At 38.0% G+C, this 19289-nt stretch overlaps 2 protein-coding genes across 3 annotated transcripts; both read left to right on the plus strand.

Moving 5' to 3' along the window:
- Nucleotides 1-8679: 8679 nt before the first annotated feature.
- LOC143879400 (DNA glycosylase superfamily protein) lies at nt 8680-15578 on the plus strand. Of its 2 annotated transcripts, XM_077381775.1 has the most exons (4): nt 8703-9224; nt 9426-9626; nt 15095-15151; nt 15321-15578. In XM_077381775.1, the coding sequence occupies exons 1-4, from the start codon at nt 8859-8861 to the stop codon at nt 15549-15551; spliced, it is 855 nt and encodes a 284-aa protein (XP_077237890.1). In that variant the 5' UTR covers nt 8703-8858; the 3' UTR covers nt 15552-15578. The 2 variants fall into 2 exon arrangements, with proteins under 2 accessions (XP_077237889.1, XP_077237890.1); XM_077381774.1 differs by lacking the exon at nt 15095-15151 and having other exon boundaries at nt 8680-9224.
- A 2276-nt stretch (nt 15579-17854) lies between these two features.
- LOC143878149 (uncharacterized) lies at nt 17855-18640 on the plus strand. Its single transcript, XM_077380456.1, has one exon. The coding sequence runs from the start codon at nt 17855-17857 to the stop codon at nt 18638-18640; it is 786 nt and encodes a 261-aa protein (XP_077236571.1).
- The last annotated feature ends 649 nt before the right edge of the window (nt 18641-19289 follow it).

Genomic DNA, 19289 nt, shown 5'->3' on the forward strand with positions numbered 1-19289 from the left:
TTTCACTTTTATAATAAGCTGCTAAAGTCTGTTAAAATTCTAAACAGCTACGGAGAGACCATCAGAAGAGTGTTTTAACGAAGCTAGGAGTCCATTAGAAATGAGACAAAAGCATTCATGTGATTTTTGTCCTTTTACAACGTTACGTTACTTTGGGAAAACACTAAACCGGACCGAAACCGAACTGGAACCGAGCCTAAGTTCGGTTTCGGTTTGGTTAAACCAAACCGATTCAAATTTCGGTTTGGTTCGGTTTGGGGGTCAAACCGAACCGAAACCGAATATTTCCAATTATTATGAGTAAGGGGTGGCAAAATTGGCGGAACCGAACCGAAACCGAACCGAAAATTCAGTTTTGGTTCGGTTCGGTTTGGGGGTCGAACCGAACCGAAACTGAACCATTGCCACCCCTAAACAAGAGTAGTGTTTGTTTTGGGAGGAAGTCTAAACTGAAGGGAGCCCTTGCAAAAAAGAGGTGAAAGGGCTCCCCCATTGGCTGCACATCACCATCATGTTTTGGACTTTTAGTTGCAAAAGAGTGAGGAAGATGATGAAATCAATGAGAGTCCCAAGGAGGAACGAGAGGGCGAAGGTTACATAAAAAGTTAAAGATTCTACTTGCCTGCTCCCACTCAATTATTTGACCACAAAAAAGATTCTGATTTCTTTCGATTTTTCCGCATTTCATGTTTCTCCATAGCATGCAGAAATGATATCCCCACTCCCTTTTCTCTTAATAATGACACCCCTCTCATCAGTATATACTTTACATCTGTTTAGTTATTTTTAATAGACTACTATAATTCCCAAAAAGCTATATAGACATCCAATTTCAAAAGACGAAAGTGAGGAGTGCCATTATTAAAACAAGGGATGGCTGATCTCATTTTCAACTATTTTTAATCCTTCAACCCTTTACTTGTTTTCAATTGTCCAAGATTCCAAATATTTGTCAGATGGGTCCCACCTCAAAACTCCCATTCCATATGGCCCAAGCTAACCGTGTGGAAACAGACATTATTCTCAGTTTTGATTGGAAGTGGCTGTGACCTCGTATTTGACGCCTCTATGATTATTTCTATACTCCATCTTTTCAGAGGTCCTCACATGGTAGTACAAAACCGAAACGGTCATTTATTTTGGCTGAAATTTCGGAATTTCGGCCGAAACTTCGGTTTTTCCGAAATTTGACCCAAAAAATCTGTTTTTTTTTAAAATTAAATTAATATTTCACCAAAATTTCGACCGAAATTTAATATTGAATAAAATATTGTTTAGGGTTTTGTACTAGATTTCGACCGAAATTTCGGAATTTCATGGGTCCGAAACCGGTATCGAAACCGAAATTTTAAACCTTGTTGGTGACTATAAAGGGTCCCATAGAATTTCATATGGGTCCCTCTCTCCTTCAATATGAGAAAACAAGGAGGCTCAACTGTGCTAGCTTGAGGACTCATGCAATACAAGGCTTTCATTTGTTGAAATTGGTGGGACCCACCTCTGCTCCATTGTTTCCATCGTGGTTTTAAAAATGTCAGCCGACGTACATAAATAAATATGGTGTTGTGAGGTCCAACATACTGATATGGAATACTTGAAAATGGATTTTCCTTGCATGGATGTTCCCTACATGGCTTATTTAATTTGAAGCAGAGCTTTAGCAATCCAAAAACATAACAAATTAGGGACTTCATTAGGCTAATTTAATCTAAGAGTACTAAGCAAGATCTCTTTGAACTTTTGTGCTACACTAGCTACTACGCTTTTGTGGGTTTGATTCGAGTTGATAAATCAAACCATTATAGTGGTACTTTACACTTAGAAAGGGAGGACCCTTCTTTATTCATCAAATCCAAAGATAGGCGACGCGCTTTTGGGGCAACGTGTGCTGTGTTTTGATTAAAAGTAGGTGGGATTATATAGAAGGTTAGATTAAATAAAATGATATCCACACCTTTTTTTAATAATGGCACTTCTCTTACTTATATAATTATCTGTTAAAGAATATAATAATTCTCAAAAAGCTATCAACAGCTAATCAATAGAAGTGTTGAATAAAGTGAAGAGTATCATTATCACAAGAAAAGAGTGTAGATATTCGATGGGGTATGAAAAACAACAACTAATTACCTGTCGACATGTGGCCCCAGAAGGGCCCACCACAAATCCAGCATCGGCCCAGATGTAATCCGGTAATTACCTAAGAGTAGGTAAACCTAAACTCACAAAAGGGCCGACACCTGTCCTAGGGTAGTTAATCCAACCACCCCAGGTCTCCCTCTATAAAAAGCCTCTCAAGGCTCAAAGCAAGGGGTAATAACTTCTAAGCCACCACTCTTAAAATTTGGCTCTTCACTCCTGCTTGTACTGACTTGAGTAGGGGTGGTTATTCGGTTATAACCGAACCGAAATAACCGAAACCGAACCGAAAAATTTCAAAACCGAACCGAAACCGAACCGATTAAAAATTTGGTTATAACCGAATAAACCGAATAACCCGAATAGTGGGAAAAAAAGAGGAAAAATGGAAAATCTTGGTTTCGATCGGAGGGCTAGGATCATCCAATCGAAGTGATCTTTGGAGCACAACCTAATTAAGTTGTGATCAATCAAATGGACGGTTTTGATCATCCTTTGGAGTGCCCGTATCACATTTTTTTTTGAAAAAATAATGATTTTTATCATTATTTCGGTTATTTCGGTTAACCGAATTTTGTTCACTCAAAACCGAAACCGAAACCGAAAACCGAAATTTGGCATCCATGAAAACCGAAACCGAACCGATTGATATTCCAACCGAACCGAAATAACCGAACGAATTCGGTTCGGTCGGTTATTTCGGTTGTAACCGAATAATGCACAGCCCTAGACTTGAGTGTCGAAGGGCCCGTCCGGAGCAACGACTCCGGGTTGGTTTTCTGACCTCGTTTGCTCTTGTGCAGGGCTCAGTTCCTTCACTTCAGCTCATTGGGTCCTCTAGCCCAGCTCTTACGTCACTGCCGTATCTGTTACGATTTTAGGCCTAACAATATTATTTTCTTCATTAATCATGTGTTGGTCTACCTGGTGCAATGTACTCTTCTCGATAACATTAGCAAAAGGGGGTTCAGTCTCGAGGGTTCGACTTCTGTGGCTTTGGGCGGATGCACCACTTTTTTGAGAGCTCTAAAACACCACCGTTACTCGTGTGCGACCTTTTTTAGAGCTTTTTGAAATACACTGTAACCTGTTAGTCGAGAGTTCTCCATATATTAGTCATGTGCAACTTTCAAACCATTACATGAGATTTTATCTGGTGCAAGCCCTTGTAGTCCCGTATTTTTCAAAAAGTACTATATGGGTTACATCATAGGATGATCCAAACTGTCCATGTGATGGAACACAACGTAAATAGGTTGTTCACCTAAATCATTTCCCTAGGATGATCCTATCCCTCCGATCTATAGAGGAATTGCATATTAGGGAAGCCTCTAAAGATTGAAGGGTTGGAATCATCCTATAGAAATGGTTTTTTGAGCACAACCTATTTACGTTGTCGCCCATCACATGAACGATTTGGATCATTCTATGATGTGATCCGCACAGTACTTTTTGAAAATTACGGGAATATAAGGGCTTACACCATAAAAAAAACTCACCATTATAGTGCTGCTTTACACTGTGAAAGGATCAACCCTATTTAAAAGGATGTCTTTTGTAAAACCATGGTGTGTTGCGCTTTTAATCAAAGGTGTTCAAAGACTCCAAAACCAATAATTCTGCGGAAGCTGACAAGATTATACGACTTATTTGAGGAGACCAACCATTCATCTTTTCAACTCTATTACTGATGGGCCTTGTCTTACAAAAATCTCACACTGAACTATTTTAAGCCTCTGCTTTATATAGACCAACTTAGAATGTTGCTCTTTTTTTCTGTCTATCCTATCCATTTAAAGGTGCGCGTTGAAGGGCTAAATTATTCTGGCGTTTGAGAATTTTAGGACATGGTTAATCCCACAAGGATGCTTTTTCCCTGTGAGAATTCTGGTGGCCGCAGGGAGGCTCACCCACATGTGTGTTTGTTTAAATAAAAGCCGGAATGGCTTAGGGGTTTTGCTTGGCATTTGAGTAACACACTAGCAAAAATTCCTTGTTTGGTTACCAATAGGGCGTTGAAAAGCAAAACCCATTGTTTGGTTGCCAATATAGCATTGAAATCCCTGAAGACTTCTATGTATGTCTCGGCTAATCATTGCACGTCTACTGATGTGTTACTCTTGTTCCCTCACTATGATATCCAAGCCCAAAACTACAAAAAGGTGGAATTTTGCTTGGATTTCTTGAGAATAATGCTATTTCTTTTTTTTTTCTCTCTTCTCCATCTCTCTTCTCTCTATATATTGGTAATGACACCCCCTACCCCTACTCTACGAGTTGACCTGAGCTCAACCTGATATGACTCGACCTTGGAACACAATATCCTCTTTTTTTTTGTATTTTTTTCACCGGGACACAACTTGAACCCAACACATCGGGTTAGAACGGTTGAGTTAGGGTTGTAAGATTTAAAGGCAGGTTAGGTTATGGTTGGCCTCAAGCCAATCCAATCAAACCCGTTCTGAGTTGTACTTCTAATAATAAAGAACTCCAAGTGAATAATGAGGGCAAATTTATACGGATAGGATCAACAAAATAACCGTCCCGGACCACTGGTAATTTTCTTTACTAAGACTTGTAATATAACAACTCTTGCTTTATAAATCCAAATATACTATCACCTTGAGCCCTATGAAAGATCCTAATTTAGAGTGTATAAAAGCATATGATACTTGCTCAAGCACTCTTTCTCCATGACTTCCATTGCACAAAATCTTCTTTCTTTTCCTACTTCCCTTTTCTCTTTTATTATCATCTTTTTCTTCGGATGGCACCCAAGGCTTTATGAAAAGGAACAAAGATAAAGGAAATTCTCTCTTTTTCGCTTTTCCTTTTCTATTTTTTTTTGTGAAGAGAGAAGCAGTTGGGAGAGAGCTATGTTGAAAATGCGAATTCCAAGTCATGGATAAATTGTGTTGTGCATTTGCTAGCCTTGAAACAAACGAAAACAAATTTAAGCACGGGTCCATCTTCACAGAGTAGAACACTATGGTCCATCCTTAGTAGAGTGGTTGCTTGGACACAATAAAAAATCGTAGGCCCCCAAAGGACCAGATGCGCACTTTTTCTTGGCCTAGGCCCAGGCCAGACCTTCTTGCAACAAGAATTTAATATAAATGTCTATACACAGAAGAAATCTTTTGATGAAAAATAAATTTTTTTTGAGAAGTGGCAGAATATATTAATAAGGGATTTGCTAGCGTCCATCTTAGAAGGCATTTCGTGAATGGTCGTGAATGGTCTGTTACATGTCATACCAGCCACCTTGTGAGTGAAGACAAAATCTGCTGAAAAGTGGGCCTGTGTGGCTGCTCTGACGTGCAACAGACCATCTGCAAAATGCCTTTTGCGATGGACGCTAGCAAATCCCTAGCTATTAATAATAGCCAACCGAGATGATCAAAATAATTTTATTTATAATCGTTCTTAAAACTTTCTCGCACTGAAATTACCAGAAACTAATATTATTAGCTCGAGTAAAATATTAATTAATCAATAGACTATAACAAGGCTTTATGGGCTCCGAAACATAGGCCCCAAGTAGTTGACAATCAAGACCCAATCGATAATTCTACTTAGAACTCATGTTAAGTATAAAATTTATTTCTTTGAAAATTAAGATCCAATCAATATTCTACTAGAGCTCATTTTAAGAATAAAATTTCTTTGATTAGATATTTTATGGATTGATTTTTTAGAAGAAATTAACAATTTAAGATTGCTCTTTGCAGCATCTTTTGGAATAATATTTTTGCTTTTTTGAAAAGGTAATTGCAATGATATCAGAGAGAATGCAACAAAAGGATGAGATGTCCCTACATATCAATATCCAAAAGGCAAAACAAAGTTAACATTAAGGAAAGCATGCAATCACCATCACCCAATGTCTTACTTAGCCAGTACGTTTCCTCAGCCCAAATCGTTGGCTTCTTCATTTGCCGCTAATAATGTATTACTCAATAGAGATTTAGTCACCACAAAAATATTTACTACTTCAGGGATGGTTAAGGCAAGATGCCATATTTGTGACTACGTACTGACGGCTCTAATGACGTATGATTCCGGTTTTTTCGGTTGCACAAAAGCCAGGATGGCTTAGGGGTTTTGCTTGGCATTTGGGTACGTACCACATATGTCAGCAAAACTTCTTGTTTGGTTGCCAATATAGCATTGAAAATAATTTGAAATCCGAGAATACTAGAGATGTCTCTTGGTTAATCATATTGTCCCCTCCCTACGAAATTAAGCCAAAAACTTAAAAAAGAGGGAATTTGGCTCTCTCTCTCTCTCTCTCTCTACATCGGTAATGAAAACCCCTACCGTTACTCTACACTACTTACTACTATTCTACGAGATAAGTTCCACGTAAAGCCAATGCTTGTCTCTTCGACTACTTACACCACTAATCTACTAGGTAAATACCATATTCACATTTAATTATTATTACTATATTCATACATTTATAAGCCTTAGAAACTAGAAAGATGTGGTGCTTGTTCGGGAGGGAAACATGCCTCCGGGGTGTAATGCGTCCCATAGTTGATGGTTAGGTAACGCCTCTATTTTGGGGATCCATTTTGAAATGCACACCCTTGGTTGCATTAAGGATCTGAGGCCAATGGCAACTAAGTCTCATAGGTTTGTCCATTATAACACTGAAAAGGACTTTACATCCAACCAAAGGCGGTCTGTCACCTTGGGAAACCAGTTAAAACTTGAGCCCGAACTGTAAACTATGACCCCAACGTTTCTATCTCTGTCTCTCTTTCTCACTTTTCATCGCCATAACTCGTTAGGGAGTGACATATCAGAGAAGACGACCTACATGATTGTCAGGTTGAAGTAGACATATGAATACAATGTTATTTTCTTTTAAAACCACTAGTTAATATGATGAAATCTGAGCCCATGCGGCTGCACTCTCATGAAACAGACATTCCGCGAAATGTCTTCTGCGATGGTCCCCAGCAAATCCCATTTCATTATGTCAGGGTGGATCATAATTTAACTAAAAATTTGCCCATTTCATTAAGTCACGGTGAATCATAATTTAACTAAAAATTTGGACCCCCCTTTAATGTTATTCGTTAAGTTTTAAAGACAAAGAAAAATGTTTAAGGGGGTGAATCTATCCTCGAGCAGTGAACCATTCTCATAGAAACCGTTGGTGTGCGCCCTTTTAATGTTATTCGTTAAGTTTTAAAGACAAAGAAAAATGTTAAAGGGGGTGAATTTACCCTCAAGCAGTGAGCCATTCTCACAGAAACCATTGTTGTGTGTGGGAGTGGGGTGAGGGGCACAGCATATCAGTAGAAGAAATAGTTAATTTTGAAAGAAGTTATTGTCAGCCTCTTTCAGATATGAATCTATCTGATTTAGAAGGGAGGAATTTCCATCAGTATTTTAGTTTCATTTCCCTTTCCTTTTGGAAAATACTTCCAAAACGGGATTTTGTCTGGAAAATAAAGACAAAAGTGGAAATGACCAACAATTTGGTTGGGCCCCCTTTACTGTTCACATGTAGTCTTTATCTGCTGTAAAGTTCTCGAAGAGTAATGCGAGGGAAAACGAGAATACTACCGAAAACGGGACTGAACAAATAGGTACGGTTCTCACCAAACCATCACAAGTGACATAATTCATCTCTTAAATCTAGGAAAAATACACTATGGGCTTGCCCGATGTGCGTGGTTTACGGGTTATTGCACTCATCAGGAGGGAATTAGTTCCACTCACAAAGTGGAGTGGGGACATCCTACGTCATTAAAAAAAAAATGACTAGGAAAAATAGCAAAATGCAATTTTTTTTTGCACACATGTTACTTCATCATTGTTGGGGTCTCTATTTGCCGTCCACTCGGTCTCCATATCATTTTTCCTTTTTCAAATGAAAGCCATTTTTCTAATGTTTGACTTTCCCTCTAATCAAGAGAAAAAAGAGAGCAAATAAATGAGAATCTATATTCCTTTCCTTCTACTTATACAATGCAAAGGTCCCTTTGGATGCACCAAAAACATAGGAAAATCAATGTAAAAGATCACATTTTCCATTTCCTACCATTTCTTAGTGGGTTATGAAATTTTCAAATGCTAGCCATTTTGCAATATTTGACTTTCTAAAATCAAGAAAAAGGAAAGCAAAGAAATGAGAATTTATATTCCTTTCTTTCTCTTCACTACTCCGTAAACACTCAGCCATATGGAAAATATAGTGCACCACTTACTCGCTCTTAAACGAAATAGGCCCGCTCAACTTGCCTTCAGAATGATAGATGGGTCAAGTCGGGTTGAGCTTTGGGTTAAAAAAAAGGGATTTGTAGAAAATCCCTAATCTAGATAATCCTTATCTTTAAGAGTCCTACACATCCCAAACAGTTACAAAGCAAATCCTAAAAACTAATAAATATAAACTAATTTATTTTACCAAAGTGAGACCTATTTTGGTACGTAACACTCTGACATGTAACAGACCATCAGCGAAATGCCTTCTGGTTACGCTAGCAAATCCCCCAAAAAAAGCAATTACTTTGTTCAAACCCTAGCCCGGACCGATTACAAGGTTAAACCCCGACCCGCAAGCCCTAAACATTTACCGCCGTGACCCGCGGCCCCTTTTCAACCCAAGGACCGGCAAAGAAAACCTCAAAATTAAAGACTTACAACGACGACCTAACAAAGAGCCCTTCTCTCAAAATCTCAAAATCTCTCCCTCCTTGAGAATGCGAAAAAGAAAGCTTCATTCGCAAAACCCTAATCCCAAATCTTCCAAAACCAAGAACCCTAAAACCATAACCGATCCTTACCCCGATCACATTCGCCCAACTGACGAAGAATGCCTAGCCGTTAGGGACGATTTGTTGTCCCTACATGGCTTCCCTGAAGAATTCATTAAATACCGGAGGAATCGGGTGAAATCTGAGCCATCAGACGAAGGGTTTTGCTCCACGGAGACCACATTTTTGGATACACGTGGAGAGAGCGTATTGGATGGTCTTGTCAGCACTCTTCTGTCGCAGAATACCACCGAAACTAACTCTAGACGAGCGTTCGAGTCTCTTAAATCGGTTTTCCCAACTTGGGAAGATGTAAATCTTTTACCCTTTTTCTTTCGTATGGGTCTCTTTAATTTCAGTCTCATTTTTACATGTTGTTATAGGCCTGTTGCTACATTTTCATGGTTACATTGAATTTTCTTTTTTTGTAGGAGTGTAAGTATCAATCAGTACTGTCAGGTGCTTTTCTTTTTGTTATTATCTACATTGAATTTATTTTTTTGTTCTGTGAAGGTTCTTGCAGCAGAATCTAAATGTGTTGAAGATGCCATAAAATGTGGTGGTTTGGCTGTGACAAAAGCTTCTTGTATTAAGAATATTCTGAGCTCTCTACTTGAAAATAGAGGAAAAATATGCTTGGAGTATTTGCGAGGGATGCCAGTTGATGAGATTAAGGCTGAGCTCTGCCGTTTCAAAGGAATTGGGCCAAAAACAGTAATATTTCTTTCTTGCTTTTTAAAAATGTTCACTACCCTTTTATAGAATGTGATAATGCTTTACTTTTCTTTCCTTTATTTTTCATATTCAAACTCGCGCATGAAATTTATTATTTTTACTTGTAGATCTGGGTACATTCATTAAAGTAGAATTTCTATTGTATCAATCTAAAGAAATATCCAAGGCATGGCATCTATCCTCATGATGCAATTTTTAAAATTATATGCTCAATCAATAAGGAACGCCCTTTGTCAATAGTTGGGCATATGGTCATTACAAAATTTTCTTCCAATGACCCTACAAAAATAGACCTAATAATCACAGTTTGATGAGACACATAAACTTAACAGTGAATGGGAAGCATTGATGAGGTAGAGAAACTTGATTTATGTGGTGGAGGGACTGAGGGAGAGATAAGGAATTGCCTATGTGGTACATGAAACTTGTTGCATTTTTCCAGCGTTGCTCTTGGATCAGTGGTCGGCATAGTGAACCAAGTTATCTGTCCTTATTGTGGAGCTCAAATAATGCACCAGGTTTATATGAAGTCTGTTGTAGAAGTGGCCATCATATGGAAGAGATCCGTTCATGGTCGAATTTTTAGGGAGATCCATTCATTGGCTGTCATTGTTCCTCTTTTTTGCATCAAATCTGGGATAATATGTGTCATTCAACATGAACAAGAATTTCTGTCTCTTTTGATATGCAGAAAGATCAGAAGTCTCTGAATAATAATGGGAAGATTTTAGCATTGTGGACATCGCTTTCTTAACTATCACATGGGGGGATCTATAATAAATTAGAACATGAGTATGTCAGAGACATGAATTGTAGGATTTTGATTGATGTCTGGATATACCATTGAGCTTATGATGCAAATCTAGCTCTTATAGCAATTTGATGTGAATCCAAATCTTGCACCAAATTGATCTGTAAATCCAGATCTGATCATAATTAATGTAAACCTATTGGCTCTGATACTAAATTGATTCAAATCTAGCTTTAATACCAATATGATGTAAATCCATGACAACCAAGAGAAACATAGAAAGAATAGATAATCAAGATCTAGATTGAGAAAATGATCTAGATCAAAGAGATCAAGATAAAGGAGGTCAAGTTCAAGAAAGAAGGGAGATGGTCGTAGAAAGAGAAGTGGTTTATGAACCCAACTGGGTGAAGTAGTTTATGAATATGAACCCAACTGAGGGAGATGAAAAGGATGTAAGAAGGGAGAGAAATAGGCAAGGAATAAGGCAAGCAAGTAGAGATGTGAAATAGAAAAAGGATGCACTAGAAGAAAAAGATGAGGAGAAAGAAAGAAATAGGACTTTAGAGATAGAAAACAGACCTAAGCATTACACTTTAAAAAAGGCATCACACCCCATCAACATAAGAAAACATCAAATTTTATTTATATTGAAATATTTTCAAGGTCCGTAGGCCTTTCATATTTATACGAAAATTGGAAAAAAAAACTCATATTCCTTATTGTAAAATAACTTCTAGACTAATTAGGACTCACATTACATTTAAACTACTAACTCATTGAAATAAAATTATTACATGGACTCTCCCTAGTCCCTACTACAAGTAAACTAGGACTCTTGACTTAACTCAAACTCCTAATGACTTAAGACAACCAATACATAATCATTTCCTACCACAAATGGACTACTAGGACTTCTTTTAATTTGCAAAGTGGGCCCTTGAGGCCAAACACTAACCAATGTTACCGGGATCGCCCTCCCACGCTCCAACTCGTGATCCGAGGTTGACCCGGACGACCCGCAGGAAAGGGATATATATATATATATATATATATATATATAAAGAGAGAGAGAGAGGGGGAGAATGAGGAGAGAGAACAAAAAACAAATCTCATTCCCAGCTTTAATCTAATCATACCACATTGGAGGCCGGAAAAAAGAAGAAACTAAGAAGTAAAGAGACTAACCTGAAACAGATGATGTTCCTACAGGAACTTCCACTAAAGATCGCCAATGGAAATACAATCCATTTACAGTATTGTAAAACCTCCTTCCCCGCTTCCTTGCCTTTCCAGAGAGAGAGGGGGGTGTAAATGGCATAAGAGATGAGGAAAAAGGAAAATAGTGGAAGGCATGCAGCTACTTAAGAACCCTAAACAAAAAATCCGACCTCAAGTCTACTAATATTGGCACAACAAGTTTTAACCTCATTTTTAAACAGTTGTCGAATGTTATTACCTTTCCTAAAGACTGATATTGGCATTACAATTTTTAATTTCTTTTTTAAATAGCTTTCAAATGTGATTACCTTTCCCAAAAATTGTCAGCAGCCACCAGTTGATATGATATGCTTGACTGTCATAAGGCTTAACAATGCATTAGCATCTCTTGGCATAACATTAAACTAGAGAGAGATTTGTCGTTTTTAAATGCTCTTTTGTTTATAGACGTGATTGCTTTTCAATTTACTAAAGAAAAAGAAAAGAATGAATTGTGCATATTCTGGATTGCTTAGTCGAATGTTTCTTATGTCTTCTATTCTTCGTTTCTCATCACTCATTTTCTTGATGCTTTCATTGAAATGTTTGTATGGATATCCCTCCAAATCCTCGTCTTAACCCAACTTGCTAGTCTTGAACTCAATCAAAACCAATGTGAGGGCAAGCTTTGCCAATTTTGCATTGTTGTGTCTATGTCCATCTAGACGGAATTAGATCTTAGACTTTAATTTGAATGACAAAGAAAAGTCAATACAGGGCCATTTTTTTTGTAGGACAAATGTTTATTGGATAGCTGTTAAGTTAAACTATTTATCCATAATTATTCTTGTTGATATGGCAGCAGCATATGCTTTGTGGACCAAGATTCATGAACTATTCTCACTTATTTATATTTCATGAGGAAATAAGAAATCAGATCTTTCCATTGATTGTGTGATCAATCATTCTCTATGCAGACACATACACATGGCATTTTATGGTATCTTTAGAAAAATGTGTTGAAGGATACCTGATGGAAGAGATACCCTTGAAGGTTGCAAAGCAGAAAGAATTAAATCGTTTACATAATTGTGATACCAGTGTGCCTTCCTGGGTTTACTGCTCATCAAGATGAGATGTGTAATTCGTACACTGGAAGTTTACTCAGGGGATATATTTGTTGATGATACTAGAGTACCTTGCTCATGATGTCATTCATTATTCTATGCGAAACCATAATCTCATCACATCTTATTTTTTGTTATCGTAATCACCTTTACCACCCTATCTTCAATTTGTCATCCTACATCTAAACCCTAAACATATACTTGATAGCACTATTGAAAGATTGAAGACATGGTTGGTTGCTAAAGGATACACACAAATATTTGGTATTGATTACTCGGAGACTTTTGCTTTGGTTGCAAAACTAAATTCCATTAGTGTGATTATCGCTATTGCTTCTAATCAAGATTGGTAGTTGTGGATGGATGGTAGCCATTCCCATCCTTGGATGTTTGCCAATCTCATGATCTCATCGATGGTAGCCTTTTCAACATGTAAATGGATCGGTGAATAGTGATGCAGATAGGCTTTCCCATGCTAGTGTTAGTATGGCTGCTCTGGAGTTTTTTTATTTTCTTCCTCCCTGATAGTTGTTGCTATGTTCTTTTATTTTATCTGTTTTCCCTGTTGCCTCGATCATCTCGGTTGTGTGCCTTCTAATTTTCTAATATAATTTATACTTGTCAATCGTCATTCAAACAAAAAAGATTGATCATTGTGGCAGCTAAATATAAAGAATGCCTTTCTTCATGGCGACTTACAAGTGGAAGTTTATATGAAACAATCTCCAAGGTATGTTGCTTTGGGGAAGCTAGGAAGAGTTTGTAAGTTGGAAAAGGCTATCTACGGTTTGAAAAGTCTCCTCGTGCTTGGTTTGATAAGTTTAGCTCTATTGTCACATAGTTACCCATTTAGTCATTATGTAGACCATGCAATATTTATATGGAGACATGCAGTCATTGTTATCTACTTTGGTGACATTGTGATTTTAGTTGTCTCCGCGGCCGACATTGTTGTTATTGGGAATGATCAAAGGGAAATTGATGCAGTAAAAAAATATTTGCAAGCTCATGTACAAAGGAAAGATCTAGGATAATTACATTACTGTCTTCACATTGAAGTTGTGCACGGCGAAGATTGGCATTGGTTTATCAAAAGGAAATTATGTTTCTGGTCTTTTTTAGAGACAAATATGTTAGGCGCAGAGCCTATTGATACTACTACGGTTTCTGATGTAAAATTAGTATAGGATAAGAGTGATTTGTTTGAGAATCCTGGTAAATGTTGATGCCTTGATGGAATCCTTATTTACTTGAGAACTACATGTCCTGACATTGCTTTTCTTGTAAGCATTGTAAGTTAGTCTGCGCATAATCTACCGTTGGTCATTGGGAAGTTGTCTAGTGTGATATATTTATAGAATGCACCAGGCAAAGGAATTATTTTCAAGAAAAAAAAACTTGAGAGTGAAAGCATTTAGATGTGGATTGGGCAGGTTTGCCTTCTTTCCGATGTTCGACAACGAGCTATTGTACCTTTGTTTGAGGCAATATCCTAGCACAACAGGAAGCAGAATGTGGTTGCTTGATCTAGTGCAAAAGTGGAACATCGTGCGATGGGTCACACATTGTGGAAGTTGATCTGGATGAAGACACTTTTGGAAGAGTTAGGGTTTAGAGTATATAGGCCAATGAAGATGTTTTGTGATAATTAGGGGCCTACTTTCATTGCCAATAATCCAGTGTTATGTGGGATGGATGACTAAGCACATTGAAATAAATTGTTATTTTGTTCATGAAAAGATCACAACCGAATTAATATCTACTCCATGTGTGAGGTCCAAAGATCAGTTGACAGACACATTCATATAGGCACATGTGTCCCTGTTTCAAAATGGATTGTCGCCAAATGATTTTCTCTGCTGAGTGCTAACATCTATGGGCACTTCTCGACCAAATTTCAACTATACGCATCAGGACCAGCTGCCAGATTAGACTGCTCAGTCACGTTGGAGCCCGGCGTTTCTTCATGGGTTGCAGCTCTTGCTGCTTAAGGAGCTCTTTGAGGAGCTCTAAAAAGTATTTGCTTGTAATCTTAGAGGCAAATGGTTTTGAAGCATGATTATTTGAAAAAATAGTTATAGTTGTTTCAGAAATGATGTATTTAATGCCTTGTCTCATTTGCAAATGAGATTACATTAAAATAGTCTTATTGGAAATTAAGGACAGAATTTGGTCGCATCCGAAGAGATCCTATATCTTTAAAGTCGAATTGTATATACTTAACCATTTTTCCTTAGTAAATTTATATTACTTAATGTAAGTTTCAGCCAAACTCCACCAATCTGCACGAATTTATCCTGATGCTTCTTGAATTGTCGCCGTTTGGATTCGCTCATGCATGAATGTGATGGTTGTGAAAATGATGCCAGGTGGCTTGTGTTTTGATGTTCCATCTCCAGCAAGATGATTTCCCCGTGGATACTCATGTGAGTAGATTCCTTTGACTGTCTTATTGTGGCAGTGAACACTTGAATACAATATTCTGATTGTACGCTAAATTCTTCACTCAGAAGTCAGAACTATTCTTATAGTGCAGCATTTGATTTTACATTGTTTTCTTGACTCTGTACTGACCAGTGAAGTGTGCATTTATAGGTATTTCGGATTGCTAAGTCCATTGGTTGGGTTCCTGTGGGGGCAGACAGAGAAAAGACATATCTTCATCTCAACAGGCGGATCCCGAATGAGCTGAAATTTGACTTGAACTGTCTTCTTGTTACACATGGGAAGCTCTGTAAAAGTTGCACCTCAAAAGGTGGTAACCATCATAGAAACTCCTGTAACGGCCCCTGCCCTCTAACAAATTACTCTTCCAGCATTGAATAAAATACTAATTTTTTGCAGCCTTTTAAATTCAAACACCATTAACCATTATGCTTTTTTTTTTCCCTCTGGGACTCTAGATGAGAGAGGAATGTGGATTACAATGGCCATCACCAGCATAGTGTAGCTTTTGTGGTTGGGTGACATCATCTATCCTCATCCTCAACAACACTAGATAACCGGCATGATATAAAGTCAATCAACCAACCCACCCCAGTACTTTCATAATAGCTCCATTTAAGATATGTGAATACTTAATGATCTGCTTGCCTACTTGGGATTCTTCCTTTCGAAGGGATGATTCGTTGGGCTGGGTATAAAGCAAGAAAGTAAATGAATAGGGTAAAGAAAAAAAAAGAAAAAAAAAGAAAAAAAATGAGTGGGATGATTTGTTGGGCTGGGTATAAAGCAAGAAAGTAAATGAATAGGGTAAAGAAAAAAAAGAAAAAAATGAGTGGGAGCTGATGGACATGAGTTAGGGCTGCAAATAAACCGAGCCGGCTAGCGAACATGTTTGGGTTCGGCTCATTAAAAGCTCGGCTCGGGCTCGTTCGTTTACTAAACAAGCCAAATCCCAGCCCAAAAATCAGGCTCGCCAAAATAAATGAGCCAAACTTGAGCTTTGTATAGTTCGGCTTGGAAAAGCTCGTGAGCTTTTTAGGCTCGGCTCGCTTTAAAGCTTGGATTATGTTTGTTTTTTATATATAAAAGAAAAGAATGTGGATTGTTTACCACAAATGAAGGTTTGGCTGAGTAGTTAAGGCGCTGGATTTAGAGGGGGCTTGGGTTCAAATCCCACAGTTCCACTTAACGAGCCGAGCCGAGCTTTTTCGAAAACTAAACGAGCCGAGCCGAACACGAGCCTTCTTAGAAGATCGAGCTTGAGACATTGGAATAACAATGCAGTTCGATGTTTCCAAGATGCCCCCAAAACTACAGAAAAAGTGGGTTCCAACTAAACTATTGTCCAACACAAATATCATGCTTGTTTATTCAATAATTGAGGCAGTTTATTTTGACTTGTTTAGCAATCAAACAGTAGTTTTGAAATAAAATATTTGAGTTGGCTTCTCCTGTAGTTTGAAATAAAAGATTTGAGTTGCCTTCTCCTGTAGTTTGAAATAAAATATTTGAGTTGCTTTCTCCAAAAAGATATTCCTAGATATCATTCCATAATTAGCTGGTATATTATACATATATTATGTACGTGCATCCAGGGCTGCAAATGAACCGAGCTGGCTCGCGAACATGTTTGGGTTCGGCTCTTTAAAAGCTCGGCTCGGGCTCGTTCGTTTACTAAACGAGCCGAGCTTAGGTTCAGCTCGTTTGTTTAATCATTTTTGGGCTTAGGTTTGGCTCGTTTAGTAAACGAACAAGCCCGAGCCGAGCTTTTAACGAGCCGAACCCAAACATGTTCGTGAGCCGGCTCGGTTCATTTGTAGCCCTACTTAACGAGCCCGAGCCAAGCATTTTGTCGAATATTTCACGAGCCGAGCCTTTTTGAAAACTAAACGAGCCGAGCCGAACACGAGCCTTCTTAAAAACTAAACGAGCCGAGCCCGAACACCCCAAATCTCGGCTCGGCTCCTTTGCAGCCCTACATGCATCATTACCCATTGCTAATGTTCCTTTGCCTGAGGTTTACCAATTAAGTAATCTATTCATTCGAATGATCTTGGTTTCATTTGTCATTTTCTATCTGCACTCCCACTTGAAATTCTTAGACAATAACCAAGACATTGTCAAAACTAGCATTTTTTCGACTTACTTGCATAGGGTTGAGAGCATAACACTTAAATATAAGACATCCGTAGGCGATTAATTGGTCGAACAAAATAATCTATTCAGTTAGTAGATTTGTTGCATTAGGTGAATGCATCCCCATTTTTTGACTTTTGAAATTGCAGTAATATTCTATCATGCTTTAAGCGTGGAATATTGTTTTAAAATGCCAATTGCGACTAATTAATTGCATGTTAATATTGATTTTCAAAGCACTTACAGACAAATAGATGCCTTCTTAATCAAATGGATTGAATTGACAAAGTTAAGTGGCATATCTATAATGCAATATGGAAAGTTCTAACCTAACTGTAGGGATGATCCACAATTCAATGGATGACACCCCTTTGATCTGACTTATTTATTTCCTTTTATTGACTCCATAGCTACCTATATGCTGTTCATGATTATAAGATAATCCTTTTAGGGAATAAGTATGTGTTATAAATGGAAGGGAGATAAACTAATTTTATCTGTGCACGAATTCTTGAGACATCTCAACTTGCTTATTACTTAGAAGAGAGATGGAAAAGGATGTTGCAGAGAAAGGTGTTGCCACCTCTAATCATCTTTCAGGCAGATTGGGTGCAAATAATGGCCAGTGTGTAAACATTCATGGTGAAGAGAAGAAGCTCCGATTGTTCGGTTTCGAGGTGAATCCTTACATGCAAGCAAACATGGATATTAATGACCAGGTCTGTTTTAGAAAGATCGAGGGAAACAAGGCGGCGACAACAGTTAAATCCTCTGATACAGTCTTGTTTCAGAGGAAGAAACCTGGGAAGGAGAAATGTTCTAAAGGCGAACCAAAGGACAAGAAACATGAATGCCAGTTCTGTTTCAAGGAGTTTGCTAATTTACAGGCTTTGGGTGGGCATCAAAATGCTCACAAAAATGAGAGATTGAAGAAGAAAAGATTGCAGCTCCAAGCAAGGTGGGCTAGCCTTCGACCTTTGCAGAGTCATGGTTTCAGATATCATCACTCAACTCCATTCTTCTATGATCCTTCTTGTGAAGCCCCATGTGAGTTCACTCTCTTTGAAGACTCTCAGAGTAGTTTCAAGCCCTTGGATCAAAATACTGGCGCTGTTTTTTCAAAACCATCTGGCCTACTATATACTGTTCCAATCCAACCAAATACCTGGAAGTTTGACATGTTGCGGAAAAACCGTTCCGAGGAGAATATGCCTATCGTCATCAAGCCTTCTCCCTTGCCTCCTTCCAAGAGAATCTGTAAAAATTTGGATCTTGGATTAGGTCTTACGATGCAATCAAATGTCTGCAACTCATCTAGTAGGAGAGGGTTATAGAAAGTTTTAGTACAGATGTAGGACTTGTCTTATTTTGTTTTTGTGGTAAACTAAAATATGATTTCTCAATAAAGAGCATAAGGATATAAATCGATACAATGTTGGAATTTACAGTTCGTCTGGTTACTAGCTTATTTGATTTGCAATCGGGGAAATAAAAAGGTTAAAAAATCATAAATAATGGGGCTGTAAATTCGCCTTCCTTCCGGGTAAATTCACCCCCCTATACCGGTTGTAACTTGTACAACGAGTACTCTCTCTCTCAACATATGCAGCCATGAACCCTTGGTGGAGACGAGAGAGAGAGAGAGAGAGAGAGAGAGAGAGAGAGAGAGATATAGATAGAGAGTCATTCCAATAAATCCTAGCAAAATTCCAACTTTTTTATTTTTATATTCTACATGACCTTGGATAGGAATTGAAGAAATTGATCCATGTAGCCGAACCCAACTAATTTCAGGATAAGACATAATCAATATGAGCCGGGTAGATCCTTTCACCTTCTTCATGAAAAATTTCTAAAGGATTTATTAGCCGACCCCAACTGGTTTGGGACAAAGGCTTAGCTGAGTTAAGTATAATCTACATGAAATTCAATGCTATATTGGCACCCAAGCCAGGAGTTTTGCTAATGTGGCAAGAAAAACCC

This window comes from Tasmannia lanceolata, unplaced genomic scaffold (genome assembly GCF_043159265.1).
Source record: "Tasmannia lanceolata isolate RefF3 unplaced genomic scaffold, GAP_Taslan_0.1 ptg000006l, whole genome shotgun sequence".
Lineage (NCBI taxonomy): Eukaryota > Viridiplantae > Streptophyta > Magnoliopsida > Canellales > Winteraceae > Tasmannia > Tasmannia lanceolata.